A 24467-nucleotide genomic window follows, 5' to 3' on the forward strand; every position below is an offset into this window, starting at 1 on the left:
ATTAACAGTATACCTAAGTAAAATAAATACATTGCCAAAGTTATAAGACTTCTTCTTTGTAACAAAATACTGCTGAAAAACAAACAGAACTAAACTCCATTGTGGAGTTGATTCGAGCATGTTGAAAATTCTTCTTCAATCAAGTTCTCTTACATTTACAAAGTAAATTAAATGGCTACTGTTTCACAGTACTGTGGAGGGTCTGAAATTAACACTCGCCAGTCGCCAAATGTGGGGGCGGGCCGACACACAAACACATAAACAGTCGCGCACACACTAACCACCAGCCTACCTTATGTTTACTGATAGCTAGTGTATAACTCAGGCTAATTAATTAGCTACTAAGGTGCGATTTTTGGCAGCTAGCCTTCCAAAAGAAAGCACAGAAAGGGGCCGGTTCGGGTTATGATGAACAGTGGCGTGATAGTCACAATAGAGATAATGGAACAGTGACTACAGTGGTAGTCGTAGTAGTTCATGTCATAGCCAGGCACAGCAGGGCGTTACAGGATGTAACGTGGCACAGCAGAGCATGGGTGGACGCAGCAGGATGTAGCCAGACGTAGCCGGACACTGCAGGGAATCACAGAGCATAGTATGGTGTAGCCGGTCCACAGCGTCAGCTGCACCCAAGACTCAGATCTTGGTGTCACCCTAATCCGAGGCGATGTTCTTGGCGAAGAAGAGACATAAGGACTCCAGGGAGTAAACTCCCCAGAGCTAATTTAGTAACAAGCATTTCTGGGACAGGAAGCACATAAAAGGAAACAATAGAAAACAGAGAGGAGAGAGCAGCTCATTGTGTCATAAGAAGGAAGGAACTTCCCCGGCAGTCTAGAATTATAACAGCATGACTAAGAGAAGCAGGTTAGAGAGAGGTGCCTGGTCAGGCTAGAACTCTCCCAAACCGGATCGGGCTGTACTGGCCTGCCTTCCTCTACTCTCACTATATTGCATATATGATAGGTAAATCTGATGACTGTAAAGAGAAGCAGAGAAAAGCAGGGGTGCTGTGTCTGCAGCTATACACCCTGCCCCGCCGGTCTAGGCGTACGCTGCAACTCCTCACTCCCTAACTATAAGCTTTATCGAAGAGGAGAGTTTTCAGTTTAGTCTTAAATGTGGTGACGGTGTCTGCCCCCCGATCCCAGATTGGGAACTGGTTCACATCAGCTGGTGTACATCAACCCTGTTATCTACAGTCAATCAATGTACATCATTTTTTTCAGGACAAACTGGGCTATTAGAATATTTGTGCTGTAGGGGTCACCTGAATGTGAAAAAGGTTGTATGACCTTAAAGACAAATAAAACGGAAAATGAATCTCACAGAGATTCACACACAGAGCAATACAAGCTAAGCCAATCTCCTGTCTAAATCAGTTCCCACATGTCTTGGGAGTCAAACTGTGAAGAAATAAAGATTATATCTTATACAGTTGACAAAATATATAAATTTTTTCAAAGAACGCTTTTGCCAAAAATCAAAATAATAATGTCATATTTATTGATATCACACACACAGCAATGTTACACAAGCATTTGTGTTGTCTAAAACAGTTCTATATATTTGGAGTCATCCAATGCAAAAATAAACATAATGAACGTTATAACTCATATAAATGACAAACTATTTACATTTCTTCAAAAAAGGCCCAAATGTATCCCAAATATCTAAACAGTGATGCCATTCTTCTCTGTAGAAAGGTAATAGACCGAAGTTATCTCTCTTTTTCACTTGACTCTTTGTTCTCACTCGGATTTCCTGGAGTGAACTCTCTTTTCCACTGCATAGTCTTTGCGTGATGGACCTGTCTTCCCATTGGTTGGAAAATGACAACACACTCTCGCAAAGCATCATGGGAGATTTATACTAGACGGTAGCACAGAGCTAGCTGCAGAAATGACCGAAAACGTGATAAATTATGTACATCAAGTGGATAAATCTTGGATGTAAGAGTTTGGATTTATTGCTGAACAACTCTGAAAAGAGGCACAAATTCCAGGCTGGATAGAAAACCTTCTGGAAAGGCTACAAAGACACGAAAGACATCCCCGTTATGGCTAACTCCTTAGCTTTTAGCAGGAGACATCGGTCAGAAGCTACGCAAAACTGTTATTAAATTATCTACATATAAATCAGAGGTGCCATTTGTTGTCGTATACGATGCCTTAGGGTTCTCAGAGATAAAAAAAAAACAACTGTTACTGACACCTCTAATAATATAAAACCTGTTACTGACATCTCTAATAGTAATATAACACATGTTACATTAGGTTGCTACTGCAGAAAGCAATAAGTAATAATAAATCATCTACCTGCCACATTTCATGTGATTAAGGAAATTGCATAACTGATGCACAATGGGTGTGCATTCGTATGATATCGGAGAAAATATGACGTTCTTTTAAATGCTGTGAAATGACAACCGGTCACCGTTATGTGGCTGTTGTGACGGTTAAGTTTAGGCACTAAAAATCTAACCAGGATTAAATAAGTATAAGTAGAAATAAGTACTTCTGGGACAGGAAATTCCTATTTGGGACCAATACACCATGCCAATCTTCCGCCAAAATGTCAATTTAAACTTTTTTTAATCAGACTTCCTGTATCCTGATAATCATCTACTTTATGAAATACGATGTATTACACTAACAGGACTGCTACATCACTTATCATCACGTATTAACATAATTGTCTTTTGCAGAGAGTGATGGAGCTGCTGTGAGAAGAACTAAAGACTAAGATAGTGATCGGACCAAACAGGGACAGAGTTACAGCTGCTCTTCTGATTAATCTTTGTGACTTATGTGTTCACTACAATGTCTTTTTGTTCCAATATATGCCTGATGATGCTTGTATTGCCATCGCAGAACAACTTGTCAAACATTTAGAGTTTGAACACAAACACTAAAGAGAACAAGAAGATCTGATTAAATATATCTGCAGAACCAGAAGTATTCTATGAAAACCCCTGCAGAACTGCTCAGAAACCCTGTCCTTAGCATGAAGCATGCACAGAGTACTTGACCTGGCCTCAACTTGAGTCCAACTACAATTTCAAAGTTGCGCCACCAGACATTTTGCAGTGAGACCAACTTATCACTTATAACTTAGACAATTAATACAATGAGTTGAAGTAACCATTTTAACAAAGTTTCAAGTTCTCGTTTTAAAGTGAACAAAACTCAACAGATCTTAACACATTCAGAGACAGAAAATACAAAGAGTTAATATAAAATGGAAAATATACTGTAGATTATTAAATGAAAGGTCCACAAAGTAAGAAAAGATCATCTTAAGCTACAAATAAAAAAAAGAATATGTATAAGGCAGACAAAAACAAATAATGGGAACACATCTTTAACAGATTATTCTCAACACAAGGCTCACATTCTTTCATTTGGAGCTTTTGACCAAATTACATTACATTACATTACATGTCATTTAGCTGACGCTTTTATCCAAAGCGACTTACAATTAAGTGCTTTCAACTTTGAAGGTAATACATTCCACACCCTTCTTCAGCTCTTAAACTTCCCCCTGAATCCAACCAGCTGTTTTAATGTGACTGAAGTGTCAGACTGAAATCTGAACCACTGAAAAAGTCTGTGGGAAACGGTTCAAAGCAGAGGGTTAAAATTATTTACATGAATGACATGACTAACCCTTCAAAGGGAGGGAGCCTAATATGTAGTCACAGCCAGGATAACATATGTAACCGATATGATCAGGGCGTGAAGAGAAGAACAACCACAGCTGATGATTTTCCAAGATTTATTCTGCAGAAGACAATAAAACACTGATTGGCTTCTGGTCTATTGTTTCCTCTGTATCTGCACCTCTGCTCCTCAGCAATACAGGACGGTATTGTCAGGAGAAGACGCATACACAAAAACCCATGGTATAATATATATATACATATATTACACTCAACTCCCAACATGTACACCACCAGCCAACAGGGGCAACTAAGACACACTTAGAAACCTTACTTGGATTGTAACAGGTAATGTGACAAACATGAGAACCAACATTTTATACTTTAACAGTTTCAGTGGGAAAAGTTGAACAGTACGTGGGTTTGGAGACTGCACAGATAAAAAAAAAAGTGTAACAAAGAAATACACATACCTGCAGAAGACAATAAAACACTGATTGGCTTCTGGTCTATTGTTTCCTCTGTATCTGCACCTCTGCTCCTAAACATTAAATAACAGAATTTACACACTCAAACTGGATCGCTGAGCCTCCGTTACTTATACTGCACAGAAACAGCGCAAAAATGGCGCGAAAAGAAAAAGTTAAACAATGCATCATTAAAACCCATATCTAACCGCACAACGGCACTAAACAACTTAATTAATATTGTATTAGCTTAGAAGCACTAAATAGTAAAGGGGCACAACACAATTCTAAAAGAAAACAACAAAATAGCGCAGCAGCACTTCACACACAACCTACATCAGCAATACAGGACGGTATTGTGAGGAGAAGACGGAACCTACGGCGACTTCGGAGGTACAAAAGAGGCGCAATGAGGAACAACATCTCCGCCGGAAACAATAGTATTTGATAAATAAATTAAACTCAATAAGATAAAATTCACAAATTCCCAACTAATCATTAAATAATAATTTAAATGATTACAATTAAATTAAACATAAATTGGAAATTAGAATTAATAAAGTGCATTTTTAACTCCGTTACACATACATGCTGTTCAGAAGATAAAGTTACTGCTGGTCAGCCTTCAATGTGGAGAGTAGATCAGAACACAGCTATCAGGGCATGAGGAGGAGGCAGGAGGAAACAGCTTGGCTCTGAAACATGTTCACAACGAGGCAGTGTGAATGCGCTGGTGTTTTTTAAGTTGACTACCCGGAAAATTTTTCTCACATTGTTATTGCGCACTTCGCTCTAGAGCACCTAAAAGCTTTTCCACATTGTTCACACCAGAAGGCGCTTCTCTCAGTGTGAATGTGCTGGTTGGGATCGACAAAAGTTTTACTCATCCATTGAACGTTTCTTCTTGTGTGTTTGGCTTGTTTTGGTAAGGTGAAAATACCACTCTGAAAAGTTTCCCCGCAATGTTCACACCAGTATGGCTTCTCTCCAGTGTGAATGTGTTGATGTCTTTTTAGGGTACTCTGCTGTGTGAAAGCTGCCCCACATTGATCACAGCTGTATGGTTTGTCTCCAGTGTGAACTCTCTGATGAATCTTTAAATGTCCTGATGTTGTGAAGGATTTGTCACAGTGCTGACAGTGGTGACGTTTGACTCCTTTTCCTCTCCGTTTCTATCAACAGACAGAAAAACAGAGAGTGAGTTAGTGAGGTGCCATGTTGTAGCAATCTATCTTAAACAAGAAACAACATTTAGCATGTCTGTTGAACATAGTTTGACTGATGCATTACCTTTCTTAATTATCTGCCGACATCCCCATTATGGAGTTGCATTATGGGGAATGTAAGATCCACTGTTGGTTAATTTGTGATAAATAAACTACTTTTGTTTAATATATGTGTCACCTCCCTTTTTGTTGCCGGCCTTGAACCAAGCAGTAACAAATGGGTGATCATCCGGGCGTGTTAGTGCTGGGAAACTTGTAAATGTAACATTTTCTTTGTGGGAGTGTTTCCCACATATTTTTACTTGATCTAGTATCTGTAGGGGTTTTCAGATTGTCTTTATGTTGCAGGACTAGCTCTACTCCAGTAAGAGTGTTTCTGTGTCTTTCCTGACAACAGCTAGGCTAGGAGTTGAGGGCTGTAAAGTTATTTGGAACCTTTATTCCTGATAGGCATACGCAATATGGCGCACCCATTGACCATTTGTTTTACTTTGTTGTTTCTGTGCAGTAAGTGGTTAGAGCAGTACCAGTGGATGCTCAGGTTAACTCCATGGTTGTGTAGGTGATTTTCACCACACTGAAAGTTAACCAGGTTACTGGGCTTTGTGCTTCATTTAGACCACAGCTATCCTGCATGAAGTCTAGGGTTGAGTGAGTCAGCTAGTGATTGTTAAGCAGTTAGCCGGAGGAATGAGGTTGCATAATTATTAATAATAATAATAATAATAATAATAATAATAATAATAATAATGGAAAAAGTAACATCAAGTATTTTTGAAGCCAACCCATAGGAGTCCAGAAATCTCAAACCTCTTCTGCATAGATGTGTATGTTTTTTAATAAATCAAATACATTTAAAAATTAAAGCTGCGAGCAGCGATGGACAGGCCCTCGCACCTCTGCGTGCGTCAGGGTTACCAGCAGACGCCACTCCTTGCGACCATGCATTTGCGCGGCACTCAGACACCGCAAATCGTCAATGAAAAGGGAACTCCCCGCCGAGTTCAACGATACCTCACACAAGACTCTACGTCATACGGTTCATTAGCTGTTAAAAGGGGCGTGGCTGAAGCATAGGGGGCGGGTCAAAACATCACCAATTAAAACAGGAACTCTCTGCTGAGTTCAATGATATCTCACACAAGGGTCTTCATCAAAAATTGTGTTAATCATTTTTGAATATGTTAAGTCCCTCAAAAAGGCAATTCATTTGACAGGAAAAAGTATATCTATATATGGACGGGCCCTCGCACCTCTGCGTGCGTCAGGGTTACCAGCGGACGCCACTCCTTGCGACCATGCATTTGCGCGGCACTCAGTCACCGCAAATCGTCAATGAAAAGGGAACTCCCTGCCGAGTTCAACGATACCTCACACAAGACTCTACGTCATACGGTTCATTAGCTGTGAAAGGGGGCGTGGCTAAAGCATAGGGGGCGGTTCAAACCATCACCAATGAAGACGGAAGTCTCTGCTGAGTTCAATGATACCTCACACAAGACTCCACCTTAAACGGTTCAAATGTTATGAAAGGGGGCGTGGCTTGAGTAAGTGGGCGTGGTTAAAGTATAGGGGGCGGCTCAGTATCACATGTTGACCACACATTATAAGTTTCATGTAAATCGGATGATGTTTGTCATATAAGGCGCATTTCCTGTTGCCAATTTTGGCCTGTAGGTGTCCTCAGGCCTGGACCCTTGTCAATCGTGAGAAATTTCGGGCAGATACGACAACGTACACTCAAGTTACAACAACTTCTTTGTTCATCGCTAAACACTCAAAATGGCCGCCACGCCACGGCCACGCCCTATGACGAAAAGTTTTTCTTTTAACAACTTTTCATCTTTAACATCTTAAGATGGTACAGACCGAGTTTGAAGTTGATCGGATGAAATCTCTAGGAGGAGTTCGTTAAAGTACGACATGTGGAAATGGCCAAAATCGCACTAATTTCGAACTTTGAAATCAAAATGGCGGACTTCCTGTTGGGTTTAGGGTATGGCTCTAATGAAGTTTTTTGTACATCTTGACATGTTACATATGTGTACCAAGTTTCGTGAGTCTATGTTAAACGCACTGCAGGGGTTCAATTTTTTTAACTTTGTAGGGGCCGCTAGGGAGCCAATTTTGTGCGCCTATTCCCGAATCCCTTAAAATACGTACATTTTCACCAGACTTGATGCGACCGCCAAATTTGGTGAGCTTTTGAATATCGTAAGCCCCTCAAAAAGCCAATTAATTCGGTGTAATAATAATTCCTTCAGTTTCAATAGGGCCTTCGCCGCTGTCGGCGCTCGGGCCCTAGTTAATTGGAATGAACTACTGTCTGGCACAAATGTGGATGCTGACACCCATGTGTTTTTATCCACAATTCAAAATACAACAGAGCAATTTCTAAAGAAAAGTCAAAGGTTACAGTAAATATACTCTAAATGATTAAAGGGGTAATGGTAATGGTGATATACGGAAACTAATGAAGAAGAGAGACCTTGCCCTGCGAACCTCTCTTTAGACAAAACTATTGAATGACATTTTCACTTCACTTACCAAATAAGGTAACAAAGGACATCCGAGAAGGAAACTTACACTAGTATCTGTAGAGGTTTTCAGGTTGTCTTTATGTTGCCGGACTAGCTCTACTCCAGTAAGAGTGTTTCTGTGTATTTCCTGAACAGCTAGGCTAGGAGGTGAGGGCTGTAAAATGTGGTTCAGTTATCCAAGAATAGGTGACTCTCAGCCGGAATTGCCGGTGATTTCAGGGGAGGTTACGGTTAAGTAAGTACTGAAACCATTAGTTAAGAAAATAACCAATGTTAGTCCCTGTCGCTGCCATGCTGTTTGTGTATCTCTATGGCCCGTTTGGAGCTACGGGAGCCTAGAGGGGCGTCAGCGGATATTAAGGAGAAAAACAATTTTCATTTAAACAAATCAATGTTAACTACACATTCGAGTTAACCTTATGTTTTAGGTTGTTGTCTTTGGTAAATCCAACTTGTATTGTCAGCAATGTTGGGCAGTAATGATACTAGTTTAATTACTTCCAGTAGAGTCACTGTTTTCTGAATCAAACAGGTTTTCAGAAGCCTACCTCTTTTATTGAGCAAGTAATGTGGTATTGTCTACACAAGCTACATTTCCTCAAGCATTTCTGAAGCTCAAGCTGAAATAAAACTTCTGAGGATCACTGATGCCACTGACAAACACAGGCGCATATGTCGTGATCATCAATGTTTAAAAAAAAATAGCTTTTATGTACTGTATGTAAAGGCAGTGTTACCTCTATGTTGATTGGCAAGTGGCGGTCCGCCACGGTTCGATTTCTCCTGCCATGGAATCAGAAATGTACAAAAAGCGTCTATCAGCAGTGATTGTTAGAGAGCATTCTTTCTACAATGGAAATCAAATATTCTTCAGAAAGTTCTTCCCAACTCTGTTGCAGAAGTTCCCATAAATGTGTGGCACTTGTAGGTTGCTTTGCTTTCACTTTTCTGTCCAGTTCATCCCAAACCAGCTCAATGGGGTTTAAGTCTGGTGACTGTGCTGGCCACTCCATGTTTTTAAGCTTACCATCTTGTTCTTTTTTCCTAAGGTAGTTCTCGTGCTGTAACATGCTGTGGTAGCCGTTTTGGTTCAGTGTGCCTTTCACTCTGTACAAATCACCGACCCTGGATCCAGTAAAACAGCCCCAGACCATCACGCTTCCTCCTCCATGTTTGACAGTTGATGTCATGACGGCGTACAAAAATCCTGCGTGATGAACCCAAGATTTCAAGTCCATAACACCTTCTTCCAGTCTTCAGTAGTCCATTGACGATGTTTCTTGGCCCAGGCCAGCCTCTTTTTCTTATTCTGACGTCTTAGCAATGGCTTTCTTGCTGCAACTCGACCTATCAAGCCTGCAGCTCCAAGTCTTCTCTTTCCAGTTGAAACTGAGACTTCTTATTACGACCACTATTAAGCTGTGCTTGAAGCTGTTGTCCTGTGAGCTGCCTATCACGCAAGCTGTTGACTCTCAGAAACTCTTCTTCTGATTCTGTTGTGGCTTTGGGTCTGCCAGACCTCTTCCTGTCAGAGTTTCCCCCAGTTCCTAAGTGCCTTTTGATGGTGAAGAATACTGTACTCACTGACACCTTGACTTTCTTTGGAATTTCTCTGTAGGAAAGACCAACATTCTTAAGTGTTATGATGGTCTGTCTCTCTTCCATTGTTAATTGCCTTTTTCCTGCCATTTTTATAGCAACACACTACTTTCTGCAGTACAATACTGTTCAAATAATGCTCACGAGGGTATGGTACCACAGTGTGTTCAAACAATACTTTTATACAAACAGAGGGGGTTGTAAGTAATCCAGACAAGTGTGAACACCTGTGGGAATTGGTAGCACCAACTTTCAAAGCTTGATCAACCTCCATTGCTGCAGAAGAGCTTTACCTTGTTAACCCATTTCTTGTTCCCACAAAAAGGCCTTTTTGTAAAATACTGAAATGTACATTATTTTTCAGTTTTGGGTAACCTTACTTTTTCTTAAACCTCAGGCAGTTCACCACTTACCTTTGTACAATTTCAAACTATTCATTGGACTTGAACTGCTAAAATTGCAATAAAAAACTAAAAACATTGGGGTGTTCTAAAACTTTTGACCGGTAGTGTATATACAGTAGACAATGACAAAACAAATACAAATACTAAACTAATACAAACACTTTGAGTCAAAGTGATCTCACCTTTTGTGGAGAACTCATTCTTGTTCTTCAGGGGGAACTAATTCAAGACGGACGTCCTGAAGTCAGAAGGGTCTCGTCCCACAGATGAGCTGTGAAGACAACACACAGAGACACACCATGAGACAGGAGACACTCCACACTAGAACATCACTATACTCATATACTATCTGCTGATTAACACACAGAGACACACCATGAGACAGGAGACAATCCACACCAGTGTTTCTCAAATGGGGGTACGTGTCCCCCTAGGGTACTCTCGAGGACTGCAGGGGGTACGTGAGATATTTAAAAAAGGCTGTTGTCCAGAACATTGTTCCTCTTTATGTAGAATTTATTTTTTTCCTACCAAAAATGTGACATTTGTGTCTCCTTCTTTGGACCTAATCTATCCTTCCTTCTACTGTCCTTCTACTTTTTACAAGTTTCTCGCATCTTTCTTGTTATGTCAATGCTGTTGAAGTTGTTGATACTATTTTGACCTATCCGTGCCTTACTTCCCTCCTTCTTTCTACCGTCTTTTTCCAAGTTTGTCTTTTTTACAGTTTTTGTCTCCTTTTCTCATCAGCATTTCAATGTTTTTTCCAGTTCCAAGGCCGTTGTTTAATAAATCAGCGCTGTACTGTTCCTCTTTATATAGACTTTTTTTTCTACCGAAAATGTTAAGCGCTGGTCAGGGGGTACTTGGCTTAAAGAAACCATTCAAAAGGGGTACATTACTGAAAAAAGTTTGAGAACCACTGGTCCACACTATAACATCACTATACTCATATATATTTATTTATATTCTCAGCAAAAAAAAGAAACGTCCTCTCACTTTCAACTGCTTTTATTTTCAGCCATCTTAACATGTGTAAAACTTTGTATGAACATAACAAAATCCAACTACTAAGAAATAAACTTAACGTTTCACAGACATGTGACTAACAGAAATGAAAAATTAGGGCCCTGAACAAAGGATGGTCAAAATGAAAAGTTGCAGAACAAGACTTCCTCCTCCCTCATGTGGTCCCCTTCCTGCAGGCTACAGGGAAGACCTCCTCCTCCTCATGTGTTCCGCTTCCTGCAGGCTACAGGGAAGACCACCTCCTCCCTCATGTGGTACCCTTCCTGCGGGCTACAGGGAAGACCACCTCCTCCCTCATGTGGTACCCTTCCTGCAGGCTACAGGGAAGACCACCTCCTCCCTCATGTGGTACCCTTCCTGCGGGCTACAGGGAAGACCTCCTCCTCCCTCATGTGGTACCCTTCCTGCGGGCTACAGGGAAGACCTCCTCCTCCCTCATGTGGTACCCTTCCTGCGGGCTACAAGAAAGACCTCCTCCTCCTCATGTGGTACCCTTCCTGCGGGCTACAAGGAAGACCTCCTCCTCCCTCATGTGGTACCCTTCCTGCTGGCTACAGTGAAGACCTCCTCCCTCATGTGGTACCCTTCCTGCGGTCTACAGGGAAGACCTCCTCCTCCCTCATGTGGTACCCTTCCTGCAGGCTACAGGGAAGACCTCCTCCCTCATGTGGTACCCTTCCTACGGGCTACAGGGAAGACCTCCTCCCTCATGTGGTACCCTTCCTGCGGGCTACAAGGAAGACCTCCTCCTCCCTCATGTGGTACCCTTCCTGCTGGCTACAGTGAAGACCTCCTCCCTCATGTGGTACCCTTCCTGCGGGCTACAAGAAAGACCTCCTCCTCCTCATGTGGTACCCTTCCTGCGGGCTACAAGAAAGACCTCCTCCTCCTCATGTGGTACCCTTCCTGAAGGCTCATCCTGACATCACCCTCCAGCATGATACCGCTCGTTCTATGCACACTTTCCTGCAAGCATGTTACTGTTCTGCCATGGCCAGCGAAGAGCCCGGATGTCAATCTCCATTGAGCACATCTGGGACCGGTTGGATCGGAGGGTGAGGGCGAGAACCATGCCCCCCAGAATTGTCCGGGACCTTGCAGGTGACTTGGTGGAAGAGTGGCTTAACATTTCACAGTAAGAACTGGCAAAGCTGGTGCAGTCCATAAGGAGGAGATGTACTGCAGTACTTAATGAACTGCTTAGTCTGGTGTAGTACATGAGGATGAGATGTACTGCAGTACTTAATGAACTGGCCAGTCTGGTGCAGTCCATGAGGAGGAGATGTACTGCAGTACTTAATGAACTGGTTAGTCTGGTGTAGTACATGAGGATGAGATGTACTGCAGTACTTAATGAACTGGCCAGTCTGGTGCAGTCCATGAGGAGGAGATGCACTGCAGTACTTAATGCAACTGGTGGCCAAGCCAGATACTGACTGTGACTTTTGATTTTGACCATCCTTTGTTCAGGGACACATTTTTCCATTTCGGTTAGTCACATGTCTGTGTAATGTTGTTCAGTTTAGTTCTTAGTAGTTGAATTATTTTCTGTTAATACAAAGTATTACGCATGTTAAGTTGGCTGAAAATAAGTATTGCCCAAATTAAGAGTTTATTTCAACCAAACCAGAGTGGTGATTGTTGGAACAGTGGAAAGATGAACCAAGATGGCTTTTGATAGATTTATTTATAATTTCTGTCCACTATGAATGAAGTGTGTTTTATGATGATAAAAGTACTGATTATTTACATGGAGTCTGGTGGAGATATGCTGGCTCTATACACGCTAAAAGTCCTGATTATTTACATGGAGTCTGGTGGAGATATGCTGGCTCTATACAGGCTAAAAGTCCTGATTATTTACATGGAGTCTGGTAGAGATATGCTGGCTCTATTGTGATGGAAGTTTCTTTTGCAGCAGGAGTCTTTTTTTTTCTTTTTCGAAAATGAAGAGTGAAACAAAATTAAAGAGAGTTGAAAACTAAACCAAGTTGGTTCTTTGTATTTATTTATACTTGCAGGTATAAGAGTAACAATTTCACAATGGCACAGCAGCTCAGTGTGGGAATGTCTCTTCGACAAGTGCACAAAAACACTGGGCTTATATTCACACACATGTTCAGAGTGGCAGTAACACACGCTCTTGGCTTAGCATGACTCGACATTTCTTACAGGCAATCTAAACACAGGAGACATCCTGGACCCTCTGCCCCACTTCCACCCCGAGGTCACACATCCCGTTTATCTCAGCTGCCAGCGGAGAAATTAATCTGCCGAGAGAGAGATAGTTTAGGGTGACCTTGGACCTTTTATCGGTTCACACAATGGCAGAGATTCTGATCCAGAGCAGCCTCCACATGTCTGATCTCTCAACAGAGAGAGCAAGGCCAGCAGGGCTTAATAAGGCCTCTTACTCTAAACAATATATCCTACAACACACATACACACACATATACACACACACACACACACAGACAGACACACACACACATACACACACAGACACACACAGACACGCACCCCACACAGACACACACACACACACAGTTACACACACACACTAAGTCAGATAGAGGAATAGCATCAGAAGCTACATGTAGCATTCAGCTCTGACTCACTCGATGCCAAACAAACGTCATTCATCTCTAAACTACATCCCAACTAAATACAGTCCAATACAACACGGTGTGGCAGGCTTTAAAGCATTTTGGCTAATATTATCTCGGCAGCATTTAACATTTAACATGCGACTTACCACAGCACTTATCAGGAGTTCTGCTGTGGATTACCCAGAATGCATCTGCATTGTAGCCATATTTCTGCTAGATATTTTTTTAATTAAACTTTAATATTAATTTATACAATTGCAATGCCTTGATTTTAGTAAAGTTAGTACACAGTCATAGCCATAAATGCAATGGTACTAATAATTGGCTTAATTTCTGTCGGTGTTTCGGTTTTGGTTTTAGGTCTTGGTTTCCTCTTTTTTCGGTTTTCGGTTTCGGCCAAGAATTTTCATTTTGGTACATCACTACTCTTATCCAGTATGTAAAGTTTAAGGCAGATTATGTAAAGTGAAGTTACCTGTGTAATGGCAATTGCACAAAATGGCCACCACGTAAACACCACCCTATGAAAATATAAAACCTTTGCTATTTGGCATCATGGAAGTCTTGACATGCTGCTGATCCAACTTGAAAAGTTCTTTTAGTCAGTCAGCCTGGTCCATCAGAGGGTCAAGAGAGTGGAATTCAATCCCGAACCACATCAGACAGTTCAACACATGTACATCTTTTACCATCCAGCTAAAACACTGGATGGTCAATACTTATACATGTCAGCACTAACACTATTTATGATACATTTATTCTGTTCGTTTGTAAAGTCAACATATATGAATTTTACTTATTGTTTCCTCCTAGTTTAATACTGCTTGTATTGTTCTTATTGGCTGTGTCTGTTGTAATTTTTATTTTTTCACTTTATACCCTGTTGTTTGCTTGTTTTATATCTTTCTGCTTTTTGTGTCGTGTCTTGTCTTGTGTTAGGTTCTGTGTTGTGTCTTGTCTTGTTGTTTTCTGTTTCTGTAATGTTTTGTTGTTTTTTTGACATCGAGGGCAGAGGACTACAGATGGAAAGTAGCCTTTTGGCTAATTCTGGCTTTTTTAACCCATGGGAAATCATGTGTTTTATTAATTTGCACTGTCCCCTTTCATAAAATAAACTGAACTGAGAAGGATTTACTGAATAGTCTTAGTTTTAAAAAGTCCCATACCTGTAAAGGGCCTAAAATAGTGTGTTGTCACATGACCTATGACATCATCGTTAGAGCTATCAAAAACTTCTTCACAAATTAAAGGTCCAATGTGCAGGAATTTCTCCCATCTAGTGTTGAGATCATATATCGCAATCCACTCTTTCGCACCACGCAGTTCCAAATACGTATTACAGCTACGGTAGCCTTCATGCTTCAAAAAGACGGTGTCTTGCTCTTTTCAATATCATTTTTCTTTTTCTGGGTGAAGAAGAAGACTCCTGTTCCTGAAATTTGGATTTTGAATACATGTGGTCCTCCATGTTTCCTTCTTAGAACTCTCCACCGGGCCGGGAAGCTACGATACCCATTAGCAGCATTAGCAGCAGCTGTGAGTTTATCAAGTGACAGAGAAAACGCGAAAGGTGGAGCAGTATGTCCCTTACCAGCTAACATATTTCCAGATGGAGCATGAATATGGAGCATCTACCCCAGTTCATACAATTGGAAATGTAAAATGTCAAGCCAGTAGGAATACTTGGAAGTGATGATGGTGGTAAATATTCATGAAAAAGGACAAGTTTTAGAACGGGCAACACAGATTTTGATAATGGACAACTAAACACGTTACACACTGGACCTTTAAGGTCATATTAGTCGGAGGATTTTAAGAACCAAAAATGAGACAAATTTGATATACCCCCTAGGAGCAGTTTGAAACTACTTGCGTAAAATTAAAAATGCATAAAATTCATAATGGATGATTTTCGGTTGGGCGGAGCTAATTTAAGTAAATTGAAAATATGTCAGAAATGATGAGAGCAATGTGTTTACCATAATTTGTGAATATCAGCGCAACTATGTCCAAATTAAAGCTTTCCATGCATTAGGGGGCGCTATGGAGCCGGCTAAATACATAATCGTGGTACAATCTCCCAATGTTTAAAAGTTTTGATATCTGCACCAAATTTGGTGAGTTTTCTGTAAATTAAGGGAGTCACAAATTAGGTCAATGAATAAAACTAATTAGGGGGCGCTATGAAGCCACCATGCCACACACAAGCCTAAATACACTATCAAATCGAAGTATACTATTTGGAACATGGCATCAAAATGTTGAGAGTTTTCATTCATCTCAAACATGTGTTCATAACATGAAAATGAATGCACAAAATCCTAGAAAATGCATATTTTCTGCACAACACACCAAATCAATGTTAACTGACGGTCTACTGTGTTATTGCTTTAGCTCAGTAGATTCCACTGACACAAGTAACAACCCACTTCTGCTCGGCTAACACTGAACAGCATGTTGCAAGTTATGACCAGGAAGCTTTACGACATATTTATTGTCATTCTGCGTTCAGCAGTAGAGAGTTTTGGAGATTTAAAGGTCTTGTTTTTAGGTCTAAGTGTTCTTTGTACTGTGGGCATACGTTGACTACAAATACCGGGTGATGCTCAGAAAAATAATAGAAAGATTTTCCCACCAAATTTTGTAAATATCAAAGGAACTTTATCCGCACCATGGGATGCATTAAGGGGCGCTATGGAGCCCGCTGACGACACCCAAGCCCAATCATTACATATCTTTGCAATTTTCGACAGGTCTTACATGTGTACCAATTTTGGTGAGTTTACTTATATCCTAAGACCCTCAAAAATGTGATTCCTTGAAAAAAAAAACAGGTTCCCTGCACTCTCAGCCCTGGTACTTTCATGATTGAGATCAATTAAGATGTTTCAATCATCATCATGATGTCTGATTTATTAATAATGTTCATGTCTTCTTCATCAGTAAATCTGTAGTTATAGTGACAGGCTAAAGAAACTGAATTGTAGTGTTGTAATCGTGATAAACTAAACATTATTTTTTCTTTACTTCATCATGTTTGAGGCCCCATTAAATAAAGTGCTGACCTGCTCCATCTGGAACATTGATACATAGGATATGATTAATGGTGGCATATGCAACAATCATCTTTGGGACCCCACAAATAAAGTCAGCCATTCTGTCTATTTAGGCATCTAATTATTGAAAAATTAAAAATGCTAATTAAATAATCATTTTGGAAAGTGTGTGCAGATGTTAGAAAAGTAATGCTTGCTATAATCTTTGCTTCATTTTAGAGTTAAACTATTTGCACAAAATCTGTGTGCAACTATTTCTGTTTCTCATAAGATAATCGTGACCTTGTGAAAAGCACAGAATTCCCCTGAGGACAGACGCCAGGCCTGACCAGAGATAAGAAGAAAGTATCTCTTTGTAAGACTGATCAGTGTTTTGAAGAAGACATGAACATCATTAATAAATGAGAAATCATGATTCAAATACCTTAATTGATGCATTCATTAACGTGTTGTTCCTGCATTAAGTTATCAAGTACTACATTAATTAATTCATGTTTTAATGGACCTTTATTATAAAGTGTTACCAGTCATTGGCCTTAGCAATGAACAAGCTGTTCTTTAATGTCACCAACTTTCTTTTTGTGCTTATCTTTAAGTATTGGTTTTAAAAGTATTGCTTTAGCACCGGTATCTGTAAAAACCCAAATGATGGCCAACCCTAGTCGTGGCTAGAGAGTTGAAAATACCCCCCCACTGAGTTTAAAGCCAGCTGGGGGGTGCAGACCAATGTTGTGGTGTAATGAATTGTGTTTACGGAGGACAAGTTGAGTTTCTAAACCCTTCCAGATGGTTCTCTCCACAAGACTAAAGGTATTAGCATCAACTGTTGATGTGAACTGAGTTACCACCGGAGAACGTTAACTCTCAAATACCACTTGAGCATTACAAAGTTCAAAAACATATCCCTTAAAGAACATTTAGAACAGATATAATATGTGTGATTAATAACGAGTTAACTAGGGACAGTCACGCAGTTAATCATGATCAAATATTTTAATCGATTGACAGCCCTAATTTATATAAAATGATCCAATATATAATTATAATGTCAATAAATTTATATTAATGCTGCATTGTTGTAGCCTTCCAGTTTATTTTGGGGAAAATATTCTTCTTTTTCTTGCTATCATTTGATTGAACTGTTGAAATACTAAGGTTGATATCTAAAGTAAAGAGGAGATCCGTGGAGCATCCAATGACTAAACTAATACAAACACTTGGAGTCAAAGTGATCTCACCTTTTGTGGAGAACTCATTCTTGTTCTTCAGGGGGAACTAATTCAGACGGACGTCCTGAAGTCAGAAGGGTCTCGTCCCACAGATGAGCTGTGAAGACAACAACCAGAGACACACCATGAGACAGGAGACACTCCACACTAGAACATCACTATACTCATATACTATCAGCTGATCACCACACAGAGACACACCATGAGACAGGAGACACTCCACACTAGAACATCACTCTACTCATATACTATCTGCTGATCAACAACCAGAGACACACCATGAGACAGGAGACACTCCACACTAGAACATCACTATACTCATATACTATCTGCTGATCAACAACCAGAGACACACCATGAGACAGGAGACACTCCACACTAGAACATCACTATACTCATATACTATCTGCTGATCAACACACAGAGACACACCATGAGACAGGAGACACTCCACACTAGAACATCACTATACTCATATACTATCTGCTGATCAACACACAGAGACACACCATGAGACAGGAGACACTAGAACATCACTATACTCATATACTATCAGCTGATCAATTGGTTCTTTTCCAGGTTTTTATTTACATTGAGAACTGTGTTTTTGTCTTAATGATCTGAACATCTGAAGTTACTTAAGCTATTGAGTAGAAGTATAAAGTAGAATAACATGGAAATACTTAAGTAATAGTACCTCTGAATTGTCCTAAAGCAGTTGAGTAAAATACTCGCCACCACTACTGTTGTGAAGCAGCTGCTGTAAACAAACAGTTAAACTCTCAGTTTCTCACCGATTCTTCCAACGTGTTGACTCCACAAGATTTCCACGCTTTACTTCTCAGAAACAGCCAACAAGAGGAGAGGAAACAGCCAACAAGAGGAGAGGAAACAGCCAACGAGAGGAGAGGAAACAGCCAACAAGAGGAGAGGAAACAGCCAACAAGAGAGGAGAGGAAACAGCCAACAAGAGAGGAGAGGAAACAGCCAACAAGAGAGGAGAGGAAACAGCCAACAAGAGGAGAGGAAACAACCAACAAGAGGAGAGGAAACAGCCAACAAGAGACGAGAGGAAACAGCCAATAAGAGGAGAGGAAACAGCCAACAAGAGGAGAAGTAGGTCCTGGTGTTCAGACCCAGAGAACTAAGTTGAACTCATGGTGGGGGGTTCAGACTCTCTTACCCAGGGAAAAACATGAGACACATGTGTTACTCCCCCCTCCATAAGCCTCACAGTGGTCTGGTCTGCTGCCTCCCATACCCCAACACACACACACACATACACACACACACAGCAACCCAGTGTTTATTTAAACTGCAGGGAGGGACTCCTGGAATGTGAGATATTCTTGAGTTTACGGCTCAGCCTTTATTTTGTTGGGGTGGAAAGTTCAGATCTGGGTCCTGACTCTTAAAATAGTCAGAAAGGTGTGTGGGGCACTGGCGTCCTGGCTCTGGATCAGTGTTGGATCAAATTTCGTATTTAATTAATCATTTAACAGACAGTTGTCCGAAATTAGAAAGGAAGAAACAAACGTTAATCTGGGAAGTAACATCTATTAAAACATAATGATGCACATGAGCTGCTGTTTCAAGTTAATTAAGGCTTTATATTAAAAGTGCATGCTTGTAGAAATTACTTTGTATAACCTTTTAACCTAAGCGTTGAACGGTGCCTACAATATCTTTGTTTAAGGTTCTCACACAACACACACACACACACACACACACACACACACACACTTCTATCACCATTCTCTACGTCTGATGAGACCAACCAGAGGTCTATTGTTGAGATCTATCCTTATTATTATAGTATATATGTTTTGGTTTGGGTGTTTATGTCTCCAGATATTGATTAGGTCCAACCAACTACATATATTTCCTAATTAATTTCTTTGTCTTTGGAAGGCTATCTATCCATCCTTTCATCCATTACTGTATCCATCCTTTCATCCATTACTGGATTACAATCTCCCCATTAAGAGATGATTCATTTTACTTTACATTATTTACTGTTTAAAAAAAGAGATAGATATTAACCAAAATTAACAGAGATTGGTCAATGTCTACAAGAAGAATGATCCATCTACTACGTGTCTGTATTAGGTTTTTGATGACATGACCTTTAAACTTTCCCTGCAGTAGAGCAACACCTGCTGACTTTATACTGACATCTCTAACAATAATAATATAAAAACATGTTACTGACATTTATAATACTAATATTAATAACAATAATAATTAGTTATCACATTTTATCTACCAATAGATCAAACAAGGAAATACTTTCATTCATTTATTTATTTAGCACATGTTAAAAACAACATTACATTTATGAAACATTAAGTAAGAAAAGAAATACTAAGGAAACCCTCAGGGGGCATGCTGGGTAAATTTATAATAAACATAAAAACAAAATAAAAATACGTAAAAATGTAAAAATATTTAAAAAATTAATAAAAATGTATTCTAGCAGATGGTGCCGTTGATGAGAACCCAGCTAGAAGTTAATACATGAAGTCAAAGCCAACTGGGAGAGCTGAAGGGCAGCAACAAGTCTGTTAGTTCTACCTCCATCTGAAGCCCCCCCATCCTTACTATCTTCACTACTACACATATGTTTGGATTTAAACTGTTTACATAGTTTTTATACCCCTGGACAATAACTGCACATTCCTGCTCTAATGTACACATTCTCTCATTTGGAGCTTTTGACCAAATTCCACAGCCTTCTTCAGCTCTTAAACTTCCCCCTGAATCCAACCAGCTGTTTTAGTGTGACTGAAGTGTCAGACAGAAATCTGATCCACTTTATTTATTTAATCATTATTTGACAGGGACAAATGCATAGAACATTGCTTTATAAAGAATACAAATTAGATGCCATGCATACATGCAACCCCTGTCCCTGGAGAAGTCTGTGGGACACTGTTAAATAAAGAGGGTTAAAACTATTTACATGAATGACAGGACTACCCCTTCAGAGGGAGGGAACGTAATATGTAGTCGTACACGGTAGGGGGTGTTTTTGTTTTGTAATGGCGTGTATACTTTTGACCTGAAATCAGTGTTGTAATGTAACAAAGTACAAATACTTCACTACTGTACTTCAGTAGAATTTTTACATATCTGTACTTTACTTCGTTATTTATATTTCTGGAAACTTTTACTTTTACTCCACTACATTTCCTAAATAAAATGTATACTTTTACTCCACTACATTTCCTAAATAAAATGTATACTTTTACTCCACTACATTTCCCCTAAGCATCTTAGTTACTCGCTACTACAAAATAAAATCAGAAGAGATTTATTACACTGAAAAAAAGGAAGTTTGGTAAATCATTGCTCCTAAATTGCCAAGATAATGCACGCTCCATTCCAGTTGGTGACGTGATGCCTGTTTGTGGCCAAGCGGCAAAAAACAAAACAAAAACAAACATAGGTAAAAACTAAAGAAGAAGAGGGGGAAGCATAATGACTGATAATGTCATGGAAGCACCTGGTGCAGGCTCTGCCGCCATGGTAAAAGACGATGACCACCCCGACGACAGTGGTGATGAAGATAACGTTACACACCTTTGGCCATAAAGTTCATAATCAAAGTTTTTTTTTTTTACTTTTACTTCTAATACTTAAGTACACTTAATAACAGAAAATTGCTATGGATACTTAAGTACTGTTAATATCAGATACTTAAAGACTTTTACTCAAGTAATATTCTAAAAGGAGACTTTAACTTCTACCAAAGTCATTTTCTGGTAAGATACTTGTACTTTTACTCAAGTATTGCTTTTGAGTACTTTATACAAGACTGCCTGAAATTAGTTTAGCTCGCCATTCCCATAGATGGCATGGGCCTGGGCGCCCTTGTTATAATCAAAAGAAGAACGAGTGCAGCAGAAGTAGTTTAGTCGGTGCAAACAATGGCAAACCTCACAGAAAGACTTATTCAACCTGCTCATCCTCATTGGAGAGGAGAGTTTGGGCACATTTCAGATTTTATAACCTTGAGGGGAAGACAGAACTTGATAGGAATCATGCTATATGCAGGCTTTCCAAAGCAAAAGTTAAGTATTTTGGAAACACCATAAACTTGAGAACTCCCATGCAGGTAAGCCAGCACCCAGAGATTAACATTAAAGACGTTGACCAACAACAACCTAAAGTACCTAACATAACAGTAAACCAATGCACTCTTTCAATGCTCTAAACTCCCACCCAACTCTCAACAAAAGGCTTGTTTTATTTAAAATATTGTATTATATACTTGAATTAAATGTATTTGAAAGCTGGCCAAAGCTTGGCACTTTGCAGGTTTTAGTTGCAGAAGTTTTTATTATTTTTTTGTATAAAGTAATCAAACTACATTTAATTTGTATTTTCTTTTCCTTTAAATTGTATGTCTACTGCAATCACATGGGAAAAGTAACTACATTTACGTACTATGAATCTTTTTTTTTTTTTTATTTTTTTATTTTTTTAAATCGAATATCGTTTTTTAATTGAATCGTGACATTTTCTGAATCGTGCACCCCTAGTATCCAGGATAACATCCATGCTAATCAGAAGGTAAAGTTAATGCTGGTCAGCCTTCAATGTGGAGAGAAGATCAGAATATAACAACACAGCTATCAGGGCATGAGGAGGAGGCAGGAGGAAACAGCTTGGCTCTGAAACATGTTCACTACGAGGCAGTGTGAATGAGCTGGTGAGATTTAAGGGTACTATGGTGAGAAAAGGTTTTCCCACATTGTCCACAGCTGTACGGCTTCTCTCCAGTGTGAATGCGCTGGTGAGATTTAAGGTTAGAACTATGAGAAAAGGTTTTCCCACATTGTCCACACCAGTACGGCTTCTCTCCAGTGTGAATGCGCTGGTGAGATTTGAGGTGATCACTCAGAGAAAAGGTTTTCCCACATTGTTCACAGCTGTACGGCTTTTCTCCAGTGTGAATGCGCTGGTGTTTTTTAAGGCTATAACTATCAGAAAAAGTTTTACCACATTGTTCACAGCTGTACGGCTTTTCTCCAGTGTGATTGCGCTTGTGTTTTTTAAGGTTACTACTATGGGCAAAAGTTTCTCCACATTGTCCACAGCAGTAAGGCTTTTCTCCAGTGTGAATGCGCTGGTGAGATTTAAGGTTACCACTATCACAAAACGTTTTCCCACATTGTTCACACCAGTACGGCTTCTCTCCAGTGTGAATTCGCTGGTGTGTTTTAAGGTCCCTATTGTGAGAAAAGGTTTTCCCACATTGTCCACACCAGTACGGCTTCTCTCCAGTGTGAATGCGCTGGTGAGATTTAAGGTTACCACTATCATAAAACGTTTTCCCACATTGTTCACACCAGTACGGCTTCTCTCCAGTGTGAATTCGCTGGTGTGTTTTAAGGTCCCTATTGTGAGAAAAGGTTTTCCCACATTGTCCACACCAGTACGGCTTCTCTCCAGTGTGAATGCGCTGGTGACATTTAAGGTTATTAAACTGAGAAAAGGTTTCCCCACATTGTTCACACCAGTATGGCTTCTCTCCAGTGTGAATGCGCTGGTGAGATTTAAGGGCACCACTCAGAGAAAAGGTTTTCCCACATTGATCACAGCTGTACGGCTTTTCTCCCGTGTGAATGCGTTGATGTCTTTTTAGGGTACCCTGTTGTCTGAAAGCTGCCCCACATTGATCACAGCTGTAAGGTTTGTCTTCAGTGTGAATGCGTTGATGTCTTTTTACGTGACTCTGCTGTGTGAAAGCTGCCCCACATTGATCACAGCTGTAAGGTTTGTCTCCAGTGTGAATGAGTTGATGTCTTTTTAGGGTATCCTGTAGTATGAAAGCTGCCCCACATTGATCACAGCTATAAGGTTTGTCTCCAGTATGAATGAGTTGATGTCTTTTTAGGGTTTCCTGTAGTCTGAAAGCTGCCCCACACTGATCACAGCTGTAAGGTTTGTCTCCAGTATGAATGAGTTGATGTCTTTTTAGGTTACTCTGTTGTCTGAAAGCAGCCCCACATTGATCACAGCTGTAAGGTTTATCTCCAGTGTGAATGTGTTGATGACTTTTTAGGTGGTTCTGGTTTGTGAAAGCTGCCCCACATTGATCACAGCTGTATGGTTTGTCTCCAGTGTGAAGTCTCTGATGAATCTTTAAAGAGGCTGAAGTTGTGAAGGATTTGTCACAGTGGTGACAGCGGTGACGTTTGACTCTTCTTCCACTCCGTTTCTATCAACAGACAGAAAAACAGAGAGAGTGAGTTAGTGAGGTGCCATGCGATCTATCTTAAACCAGAAACAAAATTTAGAGCATGTCTGTGGAACAGTTCGACTCAAGCATTACCTTTCTTAATTATCTGCCGACATCCCCATTATGGAGTTACATTATGGTTAGTTTGTGATTAATAAACAACTTTTTATAATATTAAGGGTGTCACGATTTTGATTTAAAATAGTAATGGACTGAAATTAAGTCACAATCTCAAATTTCTAATTTTCGAATTTCAAATTCTACCACCACTCCAGTGGAGGCACTAATGAGTCAGATTATAACACACAGTAGCAGAAGAAGACGTGCTACATCAATCACACTCAACTTGAGCGAAGCGCTGCCTGCACGAATGAGGTAAAAAAAATAACAGGAGTGACTC

General features: G+C 40.0%; 1 protein-coding gene and 1 long non-coding RNA gene across 2 annotated transcripts in view; both read right to left on the minus strand.

Annotated features, from left to right (window-relative positions):
• LOC120572634 (zinc finger protein 91-like) overlaps window positions 1-24467 on the minus strand; it is a 44155-nt gene that overhangs the window by 8766 nt on the left and 10922 nt on the right. The window contains exon 3 of the mRNA XM_039821954.1: window positions 22523-24046. Coding sequence (XP_039677888.1) covers window positions 22523-24046 — 1524 coding nt within the window. The remainder of the gene's footprint in view (window positions 1-22522; window positions 24047-24467) is intronic.
• On the minus strand, window positions 5073-18741 carry LOC120573007. The gene is made up of 4 exons (XR_005641581.1): window positions 18615-18741; window positions 17830-17917; window positions 10080-10168; window positions 5073-5300 (listed from the first exon to the last, which is right to left on the minus strand). It is a non-coding gene; the product is annotated as an uncharacterized LOC120573007 (long non-coding RNA).

The sequence above is a fragment of the Perca fluviatilis genome, chromosome 14, assembly GCF_010015445.1.
Source record: "Perca fluviatilis chromosome 14, GENO_Pfluv_1.0, whole genome shotgun sequence".
Taxonomy (NCBI): domain Eukaryota; kingdom Metazoa; phylum Chordata; class Actinopteri; order Perciformes; family Percidae; genus Perca; species Perca fluviatilis.